Genomic DNA, 18,775 nt, shown 5'->3' with positions numbered 1-18,775 from the left:
AGTGGATTTGCTTCAACTGCCTCGACCTCACCTGTTGGCTTTACAGCCCCTCCTGGTATTTCAGCTCTGGTGCCTTGTGCAGCATCCAGTGTTGTAGGTGCCAGTCCGACAGTAAAAATCATATGGCTCTGGAAGGGCACTGTAAATTCCCTGGCACAGACATCTTCCAGGCAGTCTAGTCCCCATCCAAAGGGAGCAAAGTGGTGGGACTTGTGGGGAGCTGTTGTCATTTCTTACTCTTCACAGAGCTCTGAGTGCAGTCCCTCTGTTTTCTTTGCAGGTGGCAATGATATGGATTCTGTAACAAGGAAAACGAGGCAAGATGGATCAGAAGTTACTGAAAGACGTAAGGAGGAGATTTTAAATTTTTGTATCACACCCCAGAAACCCGAGAAGTGAATGGCCATTGCTGTAAGGGATTAAATGCTGACTGGAGGTCCAGAATTAAATTCTGCTCCGGGCCCTGGTCTGTATTGAAGTCAGAATAAGGAATAGAATGGGCCAAGATCAGACATTTAGAGATGTGTATCATGACCTGATTGTTTAACCAGATGATTGCCCTGTTGTAGCATGTCTAACCAGTAGTGCAGACACTGGTGTGCTGCTCCTACCTCTGCTATCAATGCCGTGGGTGGCCTAGAAAATGTCTGAGGACTTTGTGTGAAACAAAGGTTAATTTCTACTGACCTTATGAGAATTAACTAGTAGGAAGATACTAAGGGGTCTGACCATGGGCTTTGCTGTTACAGCAATGGCTGTGGTTCAGAAGTGCCCAGAAATTTTACAGGGATCTTTTTACAGGTAAAGAAAAAAAATCTTTCATGGCAGAAGCTAGCATTCAGAAGTAGAAAGACCTGCAAAGAAACACAGCATTGTGTGATAATGAGCCTGTAGCCACAGCCCCAGGCAGTGTGGTCTTAAGGAACTTTTATTTAAATGAGTCAATCTTCTTTGAACAAGTCATGCTTTTGCATAGAAAATAGGTAGAACATTGATCCAGTTTGGCTATATTAACATGCTGTTACTTCTGCACCCTTTTCTTCCCTCAGTTATTACAGAGACTGTAACCACAAGACTGACATCCTTGCCACCCAGTAAGTAATTCTCAGTCATTGCATTGCTTCTGCACAATGTTCTGTGCCTCTCCATGCTATTTATTCGTCTGCATTATTTTCATTATTTCCATAAATCCATGGGTGCAGCAGATCTCAGTGCATAAAGATCTGCACCCAAAGGAAAGCAGAAATGCCTTTCTCCCAAAATACTTGTTACCAGAGAGGAGTAGTATTTGGAGACCTGTCTGGGTATTGTCAGAAACAAAGCTCCATACTCCACTAAGACTGGAAGACCAGACTCTCCAAAGATTTAAGTCCAGATACTGGGTCTCCAGTGGTGATTGTTTATTGGGAAGAGGGATCAAAAGTGATGGGTCTGCAGCCTCCCCTGCTTGGGCTACAGTGTATTATTTTCTGTGTCATCTTACCCAGTTGGCAACAGTGAGCGAATCTTTTCGGATAATATCAGAAGTCACATGTTATTTCTACCTCTGCAGAGAAGTACAAGCTCCAAATAGGGAAGAATCCTCCACACTCTTTATCTCACCGTATCCTTGATTAGCTTGCTGCAGCTGAGTTGGCAAGGAATTGCACTACCATCTCATTTATGATGAGGGTTAACAGGAGTATTCTTCCGTCTGTGTATGGAGGAAAACGTGACTACAAACCTGCTGGCTGTGGAGTGCAAGTGTTTGTCTGCTCTGCCAAGACACTTCTCTGCAGCTCTGATCTCTCACCAGATAGGAAGCTGTACTTGTAATTGAGTGTGTGGACAACTTTGGGTCCCTCCTGCCTTGTCTTGAAGTGTCCTTGCCTTTCTTATCTTCTGCCTGGAGACAATGTCTCATTTTGTGCTCATTTCTTTCAGAAGGAGGGAGCAGCAGTGGGCTCAAAACATCATCCCACACTGGAGGGAGTGGAGTGGAAAAGCGGTCGTACACCCATGGAAGCAGCTATGTGACCTCAAGTAAGGAATGAAAGCATTGCCCAGTAGGAAACAGAGAGCAAAGGCAGCAGAAATGGGCTGAGGAGAGATTCAAGGCAGGGAAGTAGGGTGAGACAGGGGTAAGGAAAAGAGGGTTTATGAAAGTAACAGTGGCAAATAGACACGCAAAGTGAAGGTATTCCTTCCCTAAAGTTGGGTTTGAGAATGGGTAAGTTAGTGGAAAAAGTTCAATTTTCCACAGGGAAAACCTAATTTCAGGAGAACAACAAAAAAAGTCATTCCTACTGTTTTTAAGAAATCATTCAGAAGCTGAATTTCCCTTCTTTCAGTTTTTCCAAATCACAGTCTTTCTGACAATTTTTGTTCTAAAGGCAGTTTTGATTAATCTTTTTGTTGATCTTGCTGAGGGTAGAATATTATGAAAGAATTTCCTAGAAAATGTTTTCCTATGTTTGTGTGTCCATGACTTTAGCACTTTGAACACTCGGCCAGATTTTCTGGACATGCTAAATCAGTGTGTGCTGCCTACTCCATAAAACCAGGATTCTTCTCTAACAGCATTCTTTGCTCAGCTGTTAGACTGTCATAGCAAAGGCTTCTAAAGACAAAGCTTCCTAGCCAGGTACCTGGCACACTGCTCTGTCTCCAGTGGGACTGACTGTATAACTCTCCTTATGGAAAACATTCTTTGTGCTCAAAGGGAGCTGGCAAACCAAAGGGAGTGAAGTGCAGATTGGAAGCTCAAGGGGAGAGTTAGCCATACCAAACAGATCTGACAGACACCTGCATGCCAGTTAAAGGCCAGAGTGTGGAATCACTGGCTCGGGGCAGATGTGAAGTAACTCCAGTAAAGATGTCAGTCTAATTGGACTGGCACCAGTGTGAGAACTAAATACAGTCCTGCAAACTCAGAGGGCCATGCAGCATTACCATCTTCCTTTGATTACTTTCCAGTATGTGGAAGAAGAGAAAAGAACCTGAACTTCAGAGATACTGAGTTCTTGCAGTTTCACAGAGCATTCTGTAGTCTCTTCTTTCCCACTTTCTTGCAGAATGCCTCTAACAGAGGCCTACTTGTTACAGTAGTTCTTTCTGCTGAATTGAATGGAAAAGTTACAGAACAAAACAGGTCCTTTTAGAGGGAAAGTTGGCACAAAAACACTGTTGAGACCAAAAGGACACACTCTTTTTATAGGGATGGGTAAACAATATCCAGTTTGATGCTGCTGATCAGCATAGGTAGGTTGCAGTTTATCACAGAGCTCCCTTTTTGCTGCACCCTGATCATATTCCAGCATTAGATTTTGTGCAAGAGTATGAACACATTAGTTACAGCTGCTCAGTTCCTTCTCCACAGCACTGATGTGAATTAGGAGGGAAATTGTTTCCTCTGTCTACAAATAACAGCTGCTATTAACCTCCAGGCTGTCTCAGGCCTGATGCACACCTCAATCACTTCTCCAGAAAATTGACTAAGTGAGAGCATGGATAGCTGCTTTATAGGGAAGTGGACTCATCTCTGCTTTCCATTATCTCATAAATTGCATCCTTCAGCATTCTGAGTTTGGTTTAACAGTCTCCCAGTTTTTGTAGTCTGTGTCATGTAACACTTGAGTTTACAAGTGAATCTATATCCTAACCAAAACTCAGCATCATCCAGAACTAGATTGGTTTCTGCTTGGGGGAGATGGCTCACTATTGCCCTAGGCCAGAACCCAGTTTCATACTTATTATTGACAAGATTTGTCTTGAAACCACAGTAATAGCCAATACTCCTCTCTGCATTGAATGCTGAGGATAGCCAGAGTTAGACCCAAATATTGTTCTTGTCCATCTCTAGTTGTGAAACACCAATGCAAATTTGTCCAGCTCAGAAGACAGTAACACAAAGCACCCAGGGCATACAGAGTGAACAGCCAGGGCTTCTCTTCCATTTGCTGAGGGCGTTTTGTTTTAACTATAGGTGGAAGTGGTAGATTGAATTCAACATCATCATCCTCCAGCTACAGACAAGCTCAGTCTCCCAGCTCTACTCTCACCAAATCACCTGGCTCAACATTTGAAAGAAAAACCTATGTCAACCGCCATGCAACATATGAAGGTATCACAGAACGTGCCATAGAAGGGAGGCAATGTGCAGTGCACTCTGAGGTCACATTAATGCAGAATTGTCCCCAATAGCACAAGAATCCCATTGTGGTTTTCCTAGGAAATAAGCCATCAGGGACACAATTTAATGATTACATCCTTTTATCCTAAGAGTAATGCTCATTCCTAAAAGGAGCTGTGACATGTATTTGTTGAAAGATATTAGCAGTTCTTTCATGTGAAACCTGAATAGCTCTGTTTTTAAATGGAAATGTTTGCTGCCTACTGAGATTAAACAGTTGCCAGGAAGACATGTTTTGAAAGCTTTTAATGATCGTATGCAAAGTATTAACGAACACCTTTCTGTTCTTTGCAGGGAGCTCCAGTGCCAACTCTTCTCCTGAGTTTCCCAGGAAAGATTTTGGTATGTTCTTTTTAGAGCTGTTCCTCTGAATGTTATTGCAAGATCATGTGAGTGGATGACCATAATGGCTTTTTGTACATTGCTGTGTCCTGCTCCACCTGTGCTGCTTCTACCTGGGCAGTCATGCCTCTCCTTCAGAGGAGTTATTTGGGATTTACATTAACAGCTGACTGTCAGGTCTCTAGCTGATTATATTCAAACAGAGGGTGCATACTCTGTATCTGCTACTCTCAGCTGCTTTTGTGATGCTCCCTGTATGATATAGGACATGGACAGGAGAAGAGAGACATGGGTAACTCCATAGCATTCCCTTTACCCTTCAAAAATAGCTGGAAGAACAGCTGCAAGCAAGAAAGTCCAGACTCTTAGGGTTTTGAGCCATTGCTGGACATACTTTTCCCATAGCTCATTTCTAGACTTCAGCAAGTATATATGGAAAGATGAAGTGGTTATCAAGTGATATATTTACACTGAACGTTGTCAGCAGATACGAGCTTGCCCTTTGCAAACTCTGAGCTGCTGATCATGATCAGGTCACCTTTGGGCTCATAGAGAAGGCAGGGTTTCACAATATCCAGCATTGGTCAGTGGGGTAAACAGGCCTATTAACTTCCTTTTGGCCATTTGAAATGGGACATTGCCATATATGAACAACATTTCTCTGTACAATAAGAAACATCCGGTCCAGAAACGATAAAGGTGCTACTGTTTCTGTAAGATACCTTGTAGTCTAAAGGGGGCCTGGTAAAAACTCTTATGGTTCAATTCTCCCAACTGTGCTCCAAGAAAAGTTACTGTCTGAATATGAGCACCCTGAACAAGATCGGTATGTTAATTTTCAGAGGTGTCATAGGCATTAAAGACTAATACTGCTTTTCTCTCATTGCTGTTCACAGCATCTGCCTCTACAAGGGGGAGAAGCCAAAGTCGAGGTGAGTGATGCTGTTCTTTGAGAAGCCTACTTTTTTCAGTTCAGCATAATTCGGGTGTGTTCAATAGACCTGTTCTTTAGCTGGAATCCACCAGTTTACATGTAGAGCAGTCAGATGAGGTATGTGGATCTACACCACTTCAGATGTGAACCATGAATATGTAAGCAGTTGTTTAAACATGCTTGGTGTAAAAATTGACTTTAGTGAAGGTCATGGTAGTTTGGACTGTGTTGGGATCTACTTGGGAACCTGGATGTCTGAAGGCATAGGACATAGTCTTCCATCTTGTCTGTTCACTACCATAACCTTAGTCCATCCGTGCTCTGGGACCCACCTCTGACATATTTACAGTAATTGCATTCATGCTTCTCCTACTGTGACCTTTCTTGCAAACCATAAAGGCATACCCTGAAATAATCTCATGCTGGTAGTAAAGAGATGGTAAGAAAATTGTGGACTTACTGTGTTCTGTATAGCCAGCTCACTGTAAAGCTCTGCATTGTTTAAATCATTCAGCTCTCCTAATAATTTATTAACAGTGTTGGGGAAAGAAGGATTATCTTGGTCTCAAAGAGTGTAATATCTGTTTCCAGTTGCTTGAAGAGGAAACTATAGTGTCACTTTATTCAAGTTAATTTTAGCAGTGGCTATAAATCACAGCATGGTCTTGCACAGTCCTCCTGGAGTGTCACATTCCCAATTATTCTGCCTCAGATTGTCACAGTTTCTTCTAGCACACTACATACCTGAGCTCCCAGCAGAACTAGGCCATGCATAATAAAGTAGACACCAGAGAATCAAGTCCAGCTTCTCATATTACTTCAGAAAATAATTCCAATCCATCATCTTCTCCACATGAATGCCAAGATAGTGTTTCTTTTATAGTGCATGCACTGTCCGATTTCATCTTGAGGAGCATGTATCACAGGTTCTGGCTGGCCATTTTGCTGGTGGGAAGTCAGTTTAAAGGCTTACCCCAGCCAAATCACATTAACTTTGTAGTTTCGTGTGCTGGACAGTAAAGGTCCGGTAAAAGCAAAGTAATAGCATTGGGTACCTGGTGAGAATGTTGTCTCAAAACTGGCCTGGTTACATTCAGTGAGCCAAAACATAAGTCAGCACATGCTAAGAGACTGAACCATGCAGACCATTGTAGAGATGTCAGTTTTATCCAGGAAGTAGTAGGAAAATTGTGTATTTAGTAAACTTATTTTGGCTCTCTAGTTTTTTTGTTCAGAAGGACAATAAAAATAATATTTGTGATGAATGGGAACATCAGCATCATTGAGGACTGCATAATTAGACCTTCTGTTTATCTGACAGTAGCAGCACTATTGACTTCAACAGAGGCCATCAATGAGTGAAATATAATTCCCTGGAATTCAGAGTAACAGAATGTGATCCCAAAACAAAAAGTCACCCCAGCCAATTTGCAGCCAATTCACATGGGCCATAAGTACTGCTCAGATTAAGCAGCAAGACAGCAAGGTGGAATATAGACAGCAAGAAGGAAAGAATTCATTTCAGCCTAAAGATTTGTTCCCAGCCCAGGGCACAAATGAATGAATCTCCATATTCATGATCTGCTTTTTATCTTCCCAGAGAGTGAAATACGAGTCCGACTGCAGAGCGCATCTCCCTCTGGCAGATGTAAGTGCCATGACTTTTATCCCAGGGGTATCAGGGATAAGATAGAGGATGTTGCTGCTAGGGTTATGTCTTTTCCTGTTAAGAACATAAATTTGAGTCCCCTTTCTGGACAAGGAAGCATGCTGTGGGTTAGGTGGTGCTCTTGCAAAGATTAAAAATGGTACTTAGTCCCAGAAACATCCTCTGGAGCTTTGTCATTAAGTGGCACTCCCAAAAAGTAACAACTTCATAGACATGCAGATAAATTCCACTGAACAATTTATATCCAGAGCAAGATTACAGATCGGTGAAACACTGGCTTTTGGGTGATTTTGGACACTTGCTTTTCCTGCTAGGGACGGAGTTGGATGATGTGAAACGCTTGCTGAAAGGAAGTCGATCTGCCAGCTGCAGCCCTACTCGGTCATCATCCAGTACACTCCCGATACCAAAAAAGGCTGTGGTGGAGACGAAGATGGTCACTGAGAGCTCTCAGTCAGGTACTTGGCCTTTAGCAATGTTGCAGTCATTCCAAACAGCATTTGCCATAAAAAGTACTCAGTTGCTAAGAACATCCAGGTAAGAATACATGGTGTCCCAGTACAGGAAAAGGGTCAGAATGCTGAAAAACTGTCCAGGTGTTGCCACAACAAGAGCCATCTTTCTAGTGACTAGTCTAATTTCCATAAAAGTAAGTCCATTCTTTCTGCCACCAGCTTCAATTCAGAGGTATTTCTGGCAGAGATAGGAGCTCTAAGCAAATGTGTCTGAGAGTGATTTGATCTCTTATCTCCAGGTAAGATGGAGATAGTACTGAAGACAGCATTTCAGTGAGTGATTTATTAGCCATACCATTTGGTAGTAACTCATCAGGAACTGTGTGACAGGACAAGGGGGAATAGCTTCAAACTGAAAGAGGGCAGGCTTAGACCAGACATGAGGAAGAAATTCTTTACTTTGCGAGTGGTGAGGCACTGGAACAGATTACCCAGAGAAGCTGTGGATGCCCCATCTGTGGAAGTGTTCCAGGACAGGATGGATGAGACTTTCAGTAACTTGGTCTAGTGGAAGCTGTCCCTGCCCATGGCAGGAGGTTGGAACTAGAGTGTCTTTGAGGTCCCTTCCAACCCAAACCATTCTGTGATTCTAGGGTCCTGTGATTGTATAATTGAAGTGGTACTTAAAATACTTCAGCCTTCTGTAGTTATTTATATGCCTCACCACAGGGCTTGAGGAAGTGGTATTGACATTCACTCCATTGTCTTCCACCAGTATCTAAGAAAAATATCTTTTATCTTACTCAGAGCTCCAATCTTGTCTAAAACTGAGAATTTTAGTCCAATACACTAGTGAACCAGTCAGAGATGTGTGGGAAGCAAAAGCCATACATCCCATGGCTCAGGGTGATTTATTAATAGAATGGCAGACTGGAGTGGTTCATTCTGGTATACCGTAACATCTATGAGCAATGAAATCTCTTCAAGGTGTTTTGTGAATGATCATGCTATCAGGTCAATCTTTATTCCATTGGTTAAAATTTGTGTGGGCTGTAATCAGCTGACATTTGAGGTCAGTTATGCCATGTTGACCTGGCGTTGTTGGACTGACTCCACAAGGGTAATTGAAATTTAAGTTGTTTGCCATATAAACCTGCAGTGCATGCTAAGCCATACACCTGGTTTCATTGAAAACCACTTTTGTTTGTTTGGGTTTTTACAGTGTCGGGGACATATGACACAACCGTACTGAATACTGCCCTCCCTTCATACATGTGGTCCTCCACTCTGCCTGCTGGCTCTTCCCTTGGTGGATACCAAAGCAGCTCTTCCTTGATCAATGCCATGTCTCACTCTACTGGATCAGGTATGCTCCCTGGATTGCTCAGGTTTGAAGGATGGAATTATCCTGAAACTGAGTCAAAAGCAGTGCCTTTTTTTTGCACAGCATAAACTAAAATGATGGAATGATCGAGATGGTGAGGGGTATGCTTGAATTTTCTCTGGTTTTCTGTAATTTGGCACTCTCTGCTTCTACACTGACTGTATCTGAAAATTGTTCTTTGTGAGGACCTATTGTCCTGATTCTCTAATTGTCACTAAACTTTAGTGATGTCTTTATCAATGAGGTCAAGCTCACATTCCCTATAGTTTAGACTCAAATAAATATTGAATTATTCTGGCCCATTGTAAGAATGGCTCATATATTAAAAATAAGTAATTTTTGTGTGTTCTTACACCTGGTAAGTCCCATTTCTAAATGCCAGGGATTCTGCATTCCCCAGTTGCAGAGAAAAAACACAGGAAGCTTTATGATGGCATACTATTAAAAGCTTTACTTTCTCTCACTGTCACACAATCTCAACTTGTCTGAGGTAGGATTATTTCCTCTTTGTCAGTTCAGTAAAAGGGTGGTTTGTTGTCAAAATTTTCAAGATTTTTCCTCTGTGCAATTTTTGTGCATTATCATTAATTGCACTTCCAAGTTGACTCTTAATTTCTGGGACTGTGCCAACTGACCTTTGAGTGTTGGATTTATGATTTGAGAGAAGTAGTAACATTTTACTTCCTCTTTTTGCAGTTTTTGGTGTTCCAAATAACCTGGCTCCCACCAGTCATACCCTGAACGCGGGCCTGAGCTCTTCCTCTACAGGTCAGATTTTTCTTCCCTTCACGCTTTGACAGCACCACATTTCTGGCAAACAAGTACAGTGAGATAATACCTATATACCAGTTTCTCTCCTATTCCTGATCTGAGTGTCAGCAGCTTTTTCCCAGCTGCCCCACCTGCAGAAATGTCCATGCAGCCATGAGAGTGGCCTTGCAATGTAACTCGAGATAATGTTTTAAAATGGTCACCATTATGGTCCTGGGCCTACAATAACAATACAGCAAAGTGATCTAAGTTACAAAACATTTTGTGAGGAAGATCTTTCTACAGAAATGCTTAGGCCCGTGATGCCTCCAGATAGCTGGTGAAATTTGTTGGGAGAGGTCATTACTACTGTATCATTGGTTTTGTTTGGATTTTAGCCGGAATGCCACCTGCACTGCAGGACTCCTATAACCCTCATTGCAATGTTTTTCTTTGCAGTGTTTGGAGTTCAAAACAACCTGTCTCCAAGCTCTTCATCTGTGACCCAGAATGCTACAGCAGCCTCTGCAGGTCAGCAACAAAGTAAGCCTAGAGAAAGTGTGAGGGTCACCAATGTGTGCTTCCTTCTTCCACCTTTTCTGCAGTGACTAGAAAGTTCTTGACAGAGGCTCCCTCATCACCATCTTCTTGTGTGGCACAGTGTGGTATGAAAGGATATTGAGGAACATTTCCTCTGCTTTGCATGTGCAGGAGTAGCTCCCAGTGCTGATGCACTAGAGATTTGCTTGCTGGGGAAACCCTTGGTTGTTTGAGTTGTCCTAGGAACACTGAATGAGAAAAGATTTTCAAATGCTTTGGTGTGTGTACATCCCTTGTTATCCTTCATCTCTGTCATTGCTGATTTTCTTCTTTGCAGCATATGGGATGAAGAACACTTCTCAGAGCAACACCATGGCAAGTACTGGTGTCTCTGCCTCAGCAGGTGAGTGTGTCATTCACAGATGTTCAGGCATGGCCTTGTATAAGAATATCATAATACAAACAAGTTAGAGATTCAGCCCAGCTGAGTGATGCTCAAGTGCATAACTTGTCACTAGCCAAGTCTACCAGTACCTTTCTGAAAAGAAAATGAGTCAGAAGCTAAGAATGAGCAAACGAGCTGGTCTGATTCAGATCTCTGTAATAACTTGGATTCTTTAATTCTGAGCTATTTCTGCTCAGCAGGCAGGGAGCTGGATAGAAAAGCACGCATTAAATTGTACTTCATTTGAGGCTAAAACATTTGCAAGGTTGCTCTTAAAAATAATTTTTCAGTAGTACCAGCTTCAACCACTCAAAAATGAAGGAATTGACTTATACATATCAGATTATGTTTTTTTAATGAGAGAAGCCCTTTGTCCTTGATCAGTTAGGATTCATTCTTTCCAGCTCTTTTCTGCAACTCTGAGAGTTATAAATTATACTTTTCTGTGTGTGTAAAGTAAGCCAAGTTTGCTTTGTAATCCAAGGACTCCCAAAGACAAGGCTTAAAAATAGATGTAAAGACCACAGAAGTTAGGATAACATTTCTAATAAAGGTTTATTCCAGGTTCCGCAAGAGTAATGGAATAATACCTTTCTGTTTATCTTGATTTTCAATATTGTGTCAATTTGTGTGCAAATTCATGTTTGTACACCATTCCAGACATACTTCATAATGCCTTGTGGCACAAGAGTGACCACAGTGATGGTTTTGAACCTTGTTTGGCCTGTGCCAAACCTCAGTAAACTGCAGTTCAGTGTCTCTCCTAACCCTGCCTGGCTCCCAGGATATGGAGTGCTTTGTGCTTGACAGAGTAATTTGGCAGTGCTTGATGGGCTCCTCAGCTTGAGCTGTGGTGGCTCTGCTGACCCCTGAATTTCTCTCTCAGGTTGAGTTTCTTTGACTCCGTAGTAAGTGTGAGGAGCAAAGAGGTCATTGAGCAAATCACTTCTACATGTGATTGAATTCCAGATGTTCTCCATTTCTGGCAGCAGTTGCTCCCCTGCTAGTGAAATGCACATCTCCAAAGAAACCTAATGACATGCACAGCTCTCCTGTTACCTTTAGTGACCAGTGTGTCTCTTACAGGGTGCTTATGGTAGTGGCAACTCCAATCACAATGTGACCACCTGTTTTTATGAACAAAAGTGATGTGGCTTGTAGTTATGGACTCAATGGCTCACACTCATCTCCTCTTTACTGGCTTTTACCAATACTCCAGGAGGAACTGTTTTGAGCTCCCAGGGAGATGACATTCTGCGCAAAGACTGCAAGTTCCTGCTGCTGGAGAAGGAGAAGGCACCAGCAAAGGAGATGGAACTCTTGGTCATGACAAAGGACAGTGGCAAAGTCTTTAGTGCCTCTAACACTGGGCTTAATGGAGGTAACTTCCTTTTTTCAGGACATGTGGTTATTCTGAGGACAGAGAAGTGGAGACTGATCATAAGGGAAGTTCAGCGTTCAGGACACTATACCTGACTTGTACATCATACAAGAACCTCTGGAAGGCAGGCAGCTTTTAACCATGCCAGCTGAAATCTAGCTCTGGCTTTTGCATTTGAAGCTCCAGAGTATTGGAGATATTTGGGATATTTCACAAAGCTCAGGAGCTTTGAGAGCAAAAAACCTTGATCTGGTTTAAACAGGCAGAGCTATTGTGTCTTCCCAATAAAAATATGCCTTTTACCAATGAAAGAAGATAGGGCCGGTTGAACTTTTGGTGTAACATTTTTAATTTTATTTGGTTCCTGCTCAGGGTCTTTTGTAGAAGACACCTTGAAGAAAGAGAAGCAGGGATTTTCCTCCTCTTATGCTACAGATACTGGCCTAAAATCAGATGCAAATGGTAAGAGTTTGTTCCTGTGGAAATGCAACAGAACTTTTTCCTTCTGCCTCCATTACTACCTTTCCATTTCAAGCCCCCACTCTAAATTTTATTATGCACAGAAAGACTGATAAAACCTCTTTTACTGTTGTTAAAACAGGAGGGCTGAAATCCATGCCAAAAAGGGACAAAGAAACTTATGCAGGTAAGTGAGTGCAACTCAGTCTTTCATTGGAAGAATCACCAAAGCATGATATACAAAAAAAGCAATCATTCTTGAGGGACATGAGTGATCTCTGTGCAGTGAATCAGGGGGAGGGAATGTTCAGGAGGCTACCAGAGAAATTAGTACCAGTGATTTAATTGTAGAGGAGTGGGTAGCTGGGATATTTTTTTATGGCTAGAGAAAATCAGATAGCTGACAGTCCAGCTACATCCTGCTCCTGGGACAGATTTTTGGGGAAGAGAGGGCTCAGACAGACCATGCTGGCTATTGCTGTCATTTATGGCTCAGATCTGTAGAAAAAAATTACCCCTATGGGATCATGTTTTCCAGCTGTTATTTTAAAATGCACTGAATGTTTTTGTTCCCTGTTGGAAATTCCTTTGGAAATACTGTTCCAATCTTCCACAGGGACTAGAATTACACTCACTATGTGTGCAGAGTGGTGTAAAGATTTTTTCCGTAGCCCTTTGTATAATGGATCAGACCTTGGTGTCCTCCTTGTTAAAGATTCTTAACACTGAAGTCAAGGAACTTTTCATTAACCAGGAGACTGCTCCTTCCCTCTTGCAGAAATACGAGGTGGTGATGCAGGGGGTGCCATTGGATCAGCACCATCCTGGTGTCCCTGTGGTTCCTGCTGTAGCTGGTGGAAATGGCTCCTGGGTTTGCTTCTAGCATGGTTGTTTCTCCTCGGCTTGCTTTTTGGACTCATTGCTCTGGGTAAGAAATAACTAAGGAAAAAAATGTTGAATGGGATAGAAGGACAGAGCATTTAAGCTGGCAATGAGCCCAAGCACCAGAGATACCAAGCCACAGAACTGAGGAGAACATTCAGCTTGGTGGTAACTGCCACTAAAATATTACAAATGGACAGAAGGAATGGATAAGGAACACAATCTTTGGTAAGGAGTTACATAGTCTTGGGGTGAGCAGGATAGGAAAGTTCCTGAGATCTTACTGCTCTGAGACTGACAGATTCCAAAGTTGTCATTTAAACTCCAGATATCCCTGCTGGGAAAAGAAAAGATAGAAAGAATTCTGCAAAACTCAGTGGCCATAGCTACCTGACAGTGTTGGCATGTCCCTGTGATAGCACAAGGTATTTCAGGCATGCATATCTAGCAGCATGTTCCCTAGCATTTTCCTTTAACCTTCCAGCGGAAGAAGTGAGAAAGCTGAAATCTCGTGTGGAAGACCTGGAAAAAATCAATGGTGGCCTCCTGGCAGTTAACCAAGGGAATTCAAAAATAGAAAAGGATGTTTCAAGAGTAGACTTTCTTCATGGTATCTCACCCTCTTCAACCTTCCCATATGAAAATGAAGAGTCAGTCTGGTTGATGGTGAAGAGCAGACTGAATAAGGAAATAGAACGAGGTGAGCAGAGTCAAAAAATGAACCCTTACCTTATATCTCCTGCTACTTTTGTTAGCAAGGGAAAGGTGATTTACTTCTGTTTAGCAGATGATGGAAAGAGATTAACAACAGAGGAGGCTACATTTTCCCATCTTTGGAGATTTCATGTATTTGTGAAAACAAATTTACTGAGGAAACTCACAAAACCATACTGTGCTGCCTGTAGCCTCAAATCCAAATAGATGGATCCTTGTTTTTGAAACGAGTAGCTGTATTGTATAATGCACCCTAACAGCCCTTTCACTTCCTGTTACAGGCTACTTCCGAGGGGAGAGAGGAGAACGTGGTGAGAAAGGTACAGCCATATAGTCCTTCTCTTGCCCTGTCCAATTCCTTGGCTCTGGCAATGCACAATTTTGGGGAGGTTGTTGCTACAAGGGACAGTTAGTGGTGAGAAAGATGAAAATGGTTTTAATTTGAACAAAAAGAATCTTAGAATTGTTTAGGTTGGAAAAGTCCTTGAAGATCATGGAGTCCAACCATAAACATAACACTGCCATGTCCATCACTAAACCACCTCCCTAAGGCCCACATCTATGTGTCTTTTCAGTGCCTCCAGGGACAGTGACTTAACGTCTTCCCTGGGCAGCCATGCCAATGCACCATAACCCTTCTGGTGAAGAAATTTTTCCTAATATCCAATCTAAACCTCTCTGGTGAAGCTTGAGGCCATTTCCTCTTGTCCTATCGCTTGTTACTTGGGAGAAGTAGCTGACTCCCAGCTCACTACCTTCCTTTCAGGCAGTTGTAGTGAGCAATAAGGTCACCCCTTAGTCTCCTCTTTTTGAGGCTAAACACCCCCAGCTCCCTCAGCCACTCCTCACAGGACTTGTGCTCTAGACCCTGCCCCAGCTCTGTTGCCCCTCTCTGGACACACTCTAGCACCTTAAGACCTTCTTGTAGTGAGGGGCCAGAGCTGGACACAACACTCAAGCTGCAGTCTCACCAATGCTGAGTGCAGGAGGATAGTCACTGTCCTGCTCCTGCCAGTTTGCCATGTAAACTGTGGAGACCCTGACCCCACACAGAACAATACAGGAGGCCAAATCTTGCATTGTGCCAGTCTGAAAGGCCAGGTTGGGTCCGATCCTGTACTATTCAAGTGTAAAGTGTCCTATTTTGGCTGTAACTTCTTCATGTTTCATTGAAGGTGGGAAAGCAACTAGAAGAAAAAATGAATGAGTAATCATAGGATGTCTCTTGATTCAACTTTTTTTTTCCACTTTCCTCAGGTGACATGGGAATACAAGGTCCCAAAGGTGAGTCTGAAGTTACCTGATTTCTCAGGTAGATTGGCAGCCTGTCATAGGACCTGGGTAGCAAATGATTTTTTGTTACTCCAGTATTTAGGGAAGCTGATGCTAGTTATCTGTTAGTTCAGATATTGTTGTGAAGGTTGGGGGTTTTTTCTTGTTTTCTGGTCAAAGAAAATTTTAGAGTTCATAGTAGAAGAGATAACAGATCTCACTTTGAATCTGGGAGCTCCTTTCACCTGGATGAAAGTCATTCCTGAAGCCAGGCTCTACCTGGTTTAATCAGAGGGTGCTTCAGTGCACAGAGGATTTTTTATGGTGTGAATGACTCAATTCTTTGCATAAATACAAGGGAGACAATTGCTGGAGACACTAGAACTTGTAAATATTCCAGGAACATAAATTCTTTTTTGTGGGGGTGAGGGTTAGCCAAAGTGACTAAAAGGGAAGACTTATTCCCCACTAACTGTCTCTTTGTTTCCGTCTACAGGTGACCGAGGACTTCCTGGTGTCCCAGGTGGGCTATAGTTCAATTCCTCTTTGAGAGAGGATATTCAGTGACATTACTGTAGGCAAGAACAAGTTTTGTACCATAAACTTAACTCAAGATGGCTCTCTAAAGAGTCAATATTTGGCAGAGACTGAGTCACTTGATTATTACCTTGGTGCTGAGCTACAGACACAGCTCAGAGGCTTGGTTACAAGTGAAGCCTTGGACAGACTTCCTCTTAGCTGAACATGCTGAATTTGGGGTTGTGAAGATCCCAGTCTACCACTGGAAGACTCCTGTAACTGCATAAATAATTGGTCCAGCTTTCTTGTGCTTTTATATGTATTGTGTTCTTCTAAAGAGACCAAGTACCCACCTTATGAGTAATACATTTTTTACCCCATAGAATTAACCTCTTCAGGCTTCAGGTTCCCCTAACTTGCATGTTATTCTTTTATGGTACACAGTTGAGAACTCTGAACATTTACTGTGTTTTCTTCCAGGCATTCCTGGTCCAATTGGGCATGCAGGACCAGAAGGACCGAAAGGACAGAAGGGCAGCATGGGTGAGCATCTCTGTCAGTGCTGTGAGTCTTTCACAAGTGACTGACATATGGCATGGGAATACAGACACCTGGCTGGTGTGATCATTGCCTTCCCCAGTGGAGGGGGCCATGGATCCTTTTGCCCAAGGCCTCTCTCCCTCAGACACCTGTTTTTTCAAGGCATTTATTTCCTGTAGGTGAGCCTGGCATGGAAGGTCCCATGGGACAAAGAGGTCGAGAAGGGCTACCAGGGCCTCGAGGGGAGCCGGGACCACCTGGGTTTGGAGAAAAAGGAGACAGAGGTAGGAACCAGGTGTCTTCTTGTTGGATAAAACAGAGATGGTCAAAAGCTAGAGTTTGGTCACAATTATTAAAACACCTCAGTGATAGAATTTGATTTCACTATTCCCCTCACATGTCTAGACATTCCCCAGAGCAGATTGATATGGCCTAAAGGATGTTTTTTGCCAGACTTATAATGGGTAAATAAGGGTTGCTTTGGTTTCCCAGGTCTCACAGTCAAGTTTGAGTTTGACAGAACCAAAGTCACTTTACTATCAAGGTCATCTTCTTCCCTGTTATCCAAATCATCAAAGCTGGGGGATTTGTCTTGCTAAAGCCCAGTGAGGTCATATATTTTTCTTGGACAATGCATATGTATTTGGGTGTTTTGAACTGACCAGCAGATTATTCATGACACTTGCCAGAAAAAGAGTAACTGTAGATGGGATAATGTGAAAATGGGATCACAGCTGTATTCTACAGTGTCTATTCATGCTCTTATTTTGCAGGTGCTGTCGGTGAGCCAGGTCCTCCAGGGCCAGCAGGACCCCCAGGTTCTACTGGCCTAAAAGGTAAATGTGAAGATGGAGAGAGAGAACCTAGCAGAGAGGTTAGGAGTAAATGAGCATCCCAGCTGTCCTGTTTCACTTGTGTTACTCTGCACTAACCAGAAAAGTGAACTAATGGTCTGAAGCACAGATCCCAGCATCTCAGCCAAGATGGATGGCTTGGGTCTCTTTACTTTACTTTAGTGGAAAACATTTCCTCAATGTCACAAGGACTAAGTTCTGTAAATTTGTTGTCCTGGTTTTGAGGATGCCAGTAATGCAAATTCTTCTCGTGGCTGGGGAAATTCCAATCCACTAAACACCTGTTGGGTTGTGGATGCTGTTGAGCAAACTGAAAGCGATTTGTTCATTTTCTGCTTGTGGTGTTACTAAAAGGAAATCCATGTTCCTTACAGGTCTGATGGGTTCTCCAGGCCCACAAGGTCCTCCAGGTGAGTGCTGCATTCCTTTGCTGTGGCATCTAGAGACTGGGGAGAACAAAAACAGAGTGACAGCTTCTCATATTTTTTTCTGCATCAGTGGTGCATTGTGTTGAGTGGGATGAATGAAAACCCCCCATCTCATTTTTCTGCAGGTCCTCCTGGCCTACAAGGATTTAGAGGTGAAGCAGGACTCCCAGGTGCTAAAGGTAACTTTCTCTTCCCCCTGGCAGTTACAGCAGCATTAGCTGAGGTGCTTTTCTGCCATTTCTCTGAGCAGCAGATGTGGTCTGACCATGTCAGATTTTGATTCTGTGGGCAAAGAAAAGCGTAAGACGGAGGAAAGGTGAGGCAAAACGAAACTTAGTCAGTGATTGCAAGCAAATATTGAGAAATGCAGGAGACGTAGAGGTAATAGAGCAGTCTAAGTGAGGAAAAACAGTGGGATGGATGGAGCTGTGTTAAATAATTTCCTGTTTGAGTTTGTCTGGTAACAGAGAATCTGTATTTCCTATATGATTTTTCTTGATGCATTAGATGCCTTTCCCTTATGACTTGTTATTACTATTGTTCAATCATCCATGTATCTTTCAGGTGAAAAAGGAGCCAGTGGACCCCCTGGACCCAAAGGTATTTTGCTCAATTAGGTATCTTTTGTGGTTATTTTCTTTAGATTCCTTTAGTTATGGATACTATCCATGGGTTTTACCCCAATCCTTGGCTTTTTCTTCTGTGCTCTTGTCAGAAAGCAAACTTTATTTTCTCTGGTGGAAACATTTTACAATGAAGCAATCTCACAGAATCCTTCCCCTTTTTGTACCACAGGTGATCAGGGTGAGAAGGGTTCTCGTGGATTGACAGGTCAGTGGATTGAAATACTGGAGTAGCAGCCTATCTAATAAAAGTATAGCCCAGCCAATCTCAGTTAGCATTCTGAAACATTAAAATTATGTTAGTGGTTATAGGAGTTTTATTTTTGCACCAAAATTATAGACAAATAGGTCCCATTCTTGATTCCAGTAATCCTGGTAACAATCTTTGTATTTAGCTCTAGGAAAATCCTCTC

At 42.6% G+C, this 18,775-nt stretch overlaps 1 protein-coding gene across 1 annotated transcript in view; it reads left to right on the top strand.

Moving 5' to 3' along the window:
• Positions 1-291: 291 nt before the first annotated feature.
• Positions 292-18,775, top strand: part of COL17A1 (collagen type XVII alpha 1 chain) — a gene marked incomplete at both ends in the record, with an annotated part of 34,171 nt that continues 15,687 nt past the window's right edge. The window contains 27 exons of the mRNA XM_082285682.1: positions 292-346; positions 1,050-1,094; positions 1,924-2,022; positions 3,965-4,102; positions 4,466-4,513; positions 5,410-5,445; positions 7,048-7,095; positions 7,431-7,574; positions 8,794-8,937; positions 9,652-9,723; positions 10,165-10,236; positions 10,583-10,648; positions 11,910-12,071; positions 12,444-12,533; positions 12,673-12,717; positions 13,309-13,458; positions 13,897-14,112; positions 14,408-14,446; positions 15,384-15,410; positions 15,895-15,921; positions 16,398-16,460; positions 16,637-16,741; positions 17,231-17,293; positions 17,686-17,721; positions 17,865-17,918; positions 18,304-18,339; positions 18,535-18,570. Of these exons, the coding sequence (XP_082141808.1) occupies positions 292-346; positions 1,050-1,094; positions 1,924-2,022; positions 3,965-4,102; positions 4,466-4,513; positions 5,410-5,445; positions 7,048-7,095; positions 7,431-7,574; positions 8,794-8,937; positions 9,652-9,723; positions 10,165-10,236; positions 10,583-10,648; positions 11,910-12,071; positions 12,444-12,533; positions 12,673-12,717; positions 13,309-13,458; positions 13,897-14,112; positions 14,408-14,446; positions 15,384-15,410; positions 15,895-15,921; positions 16,398-16,460; positions 16,637-16,741; positions 17,231-17,293; positions 17,686-17,721; positions 17,865-17,918; positions 18,304-18,339; positions 18,535-18,570 (2,116 nt within the window). The remainder of the gene's footprint in view (positions 347-1,049; positions 1,095-1,923; positions 2,023-3,964; positions 4,103-4,465; positions 4,514-5,409; positions 5,446-7,047; positions 7,096-7,430; positions 7,575-8,793; positions 8,938-9,651; positions 9,724-10,164; positions 10,237-10,582; positions 10,649-11,909; positions 12,072-12,443; positions 12,534-12,672; positions 12,718-13,308; positions 13,459-13,896; positions 14,113-14,407; positions 14,447-15,383; positions 15,411-15,894; positions 15,922-16,397; positions 16,461-16,636; positions 16,742-17,230; positions 17,294-17,685; positions 17,722-17,864; positions 17,919-18,303; positions 18,340-18,534; positions 18,571-18,775) is intronic.

This window comes from Coloeus monedula (assembly GCF_965178545.1).
Source record: "Coloeus monedula genome assembly, chromosome: 8".
Classification (NCBI taxonomy): domain Eukaryota; kingdom Metazoa; phylum Chordata; class Aves; order Passeriformes; family Corvidae; genus Coloeus; species Coloeus monedula.
The sequence above is the reverse complement of the archived record's forward strand: the minus strand, read 5'-3'. Positions and strand labels throughout refer to the sequence as shown.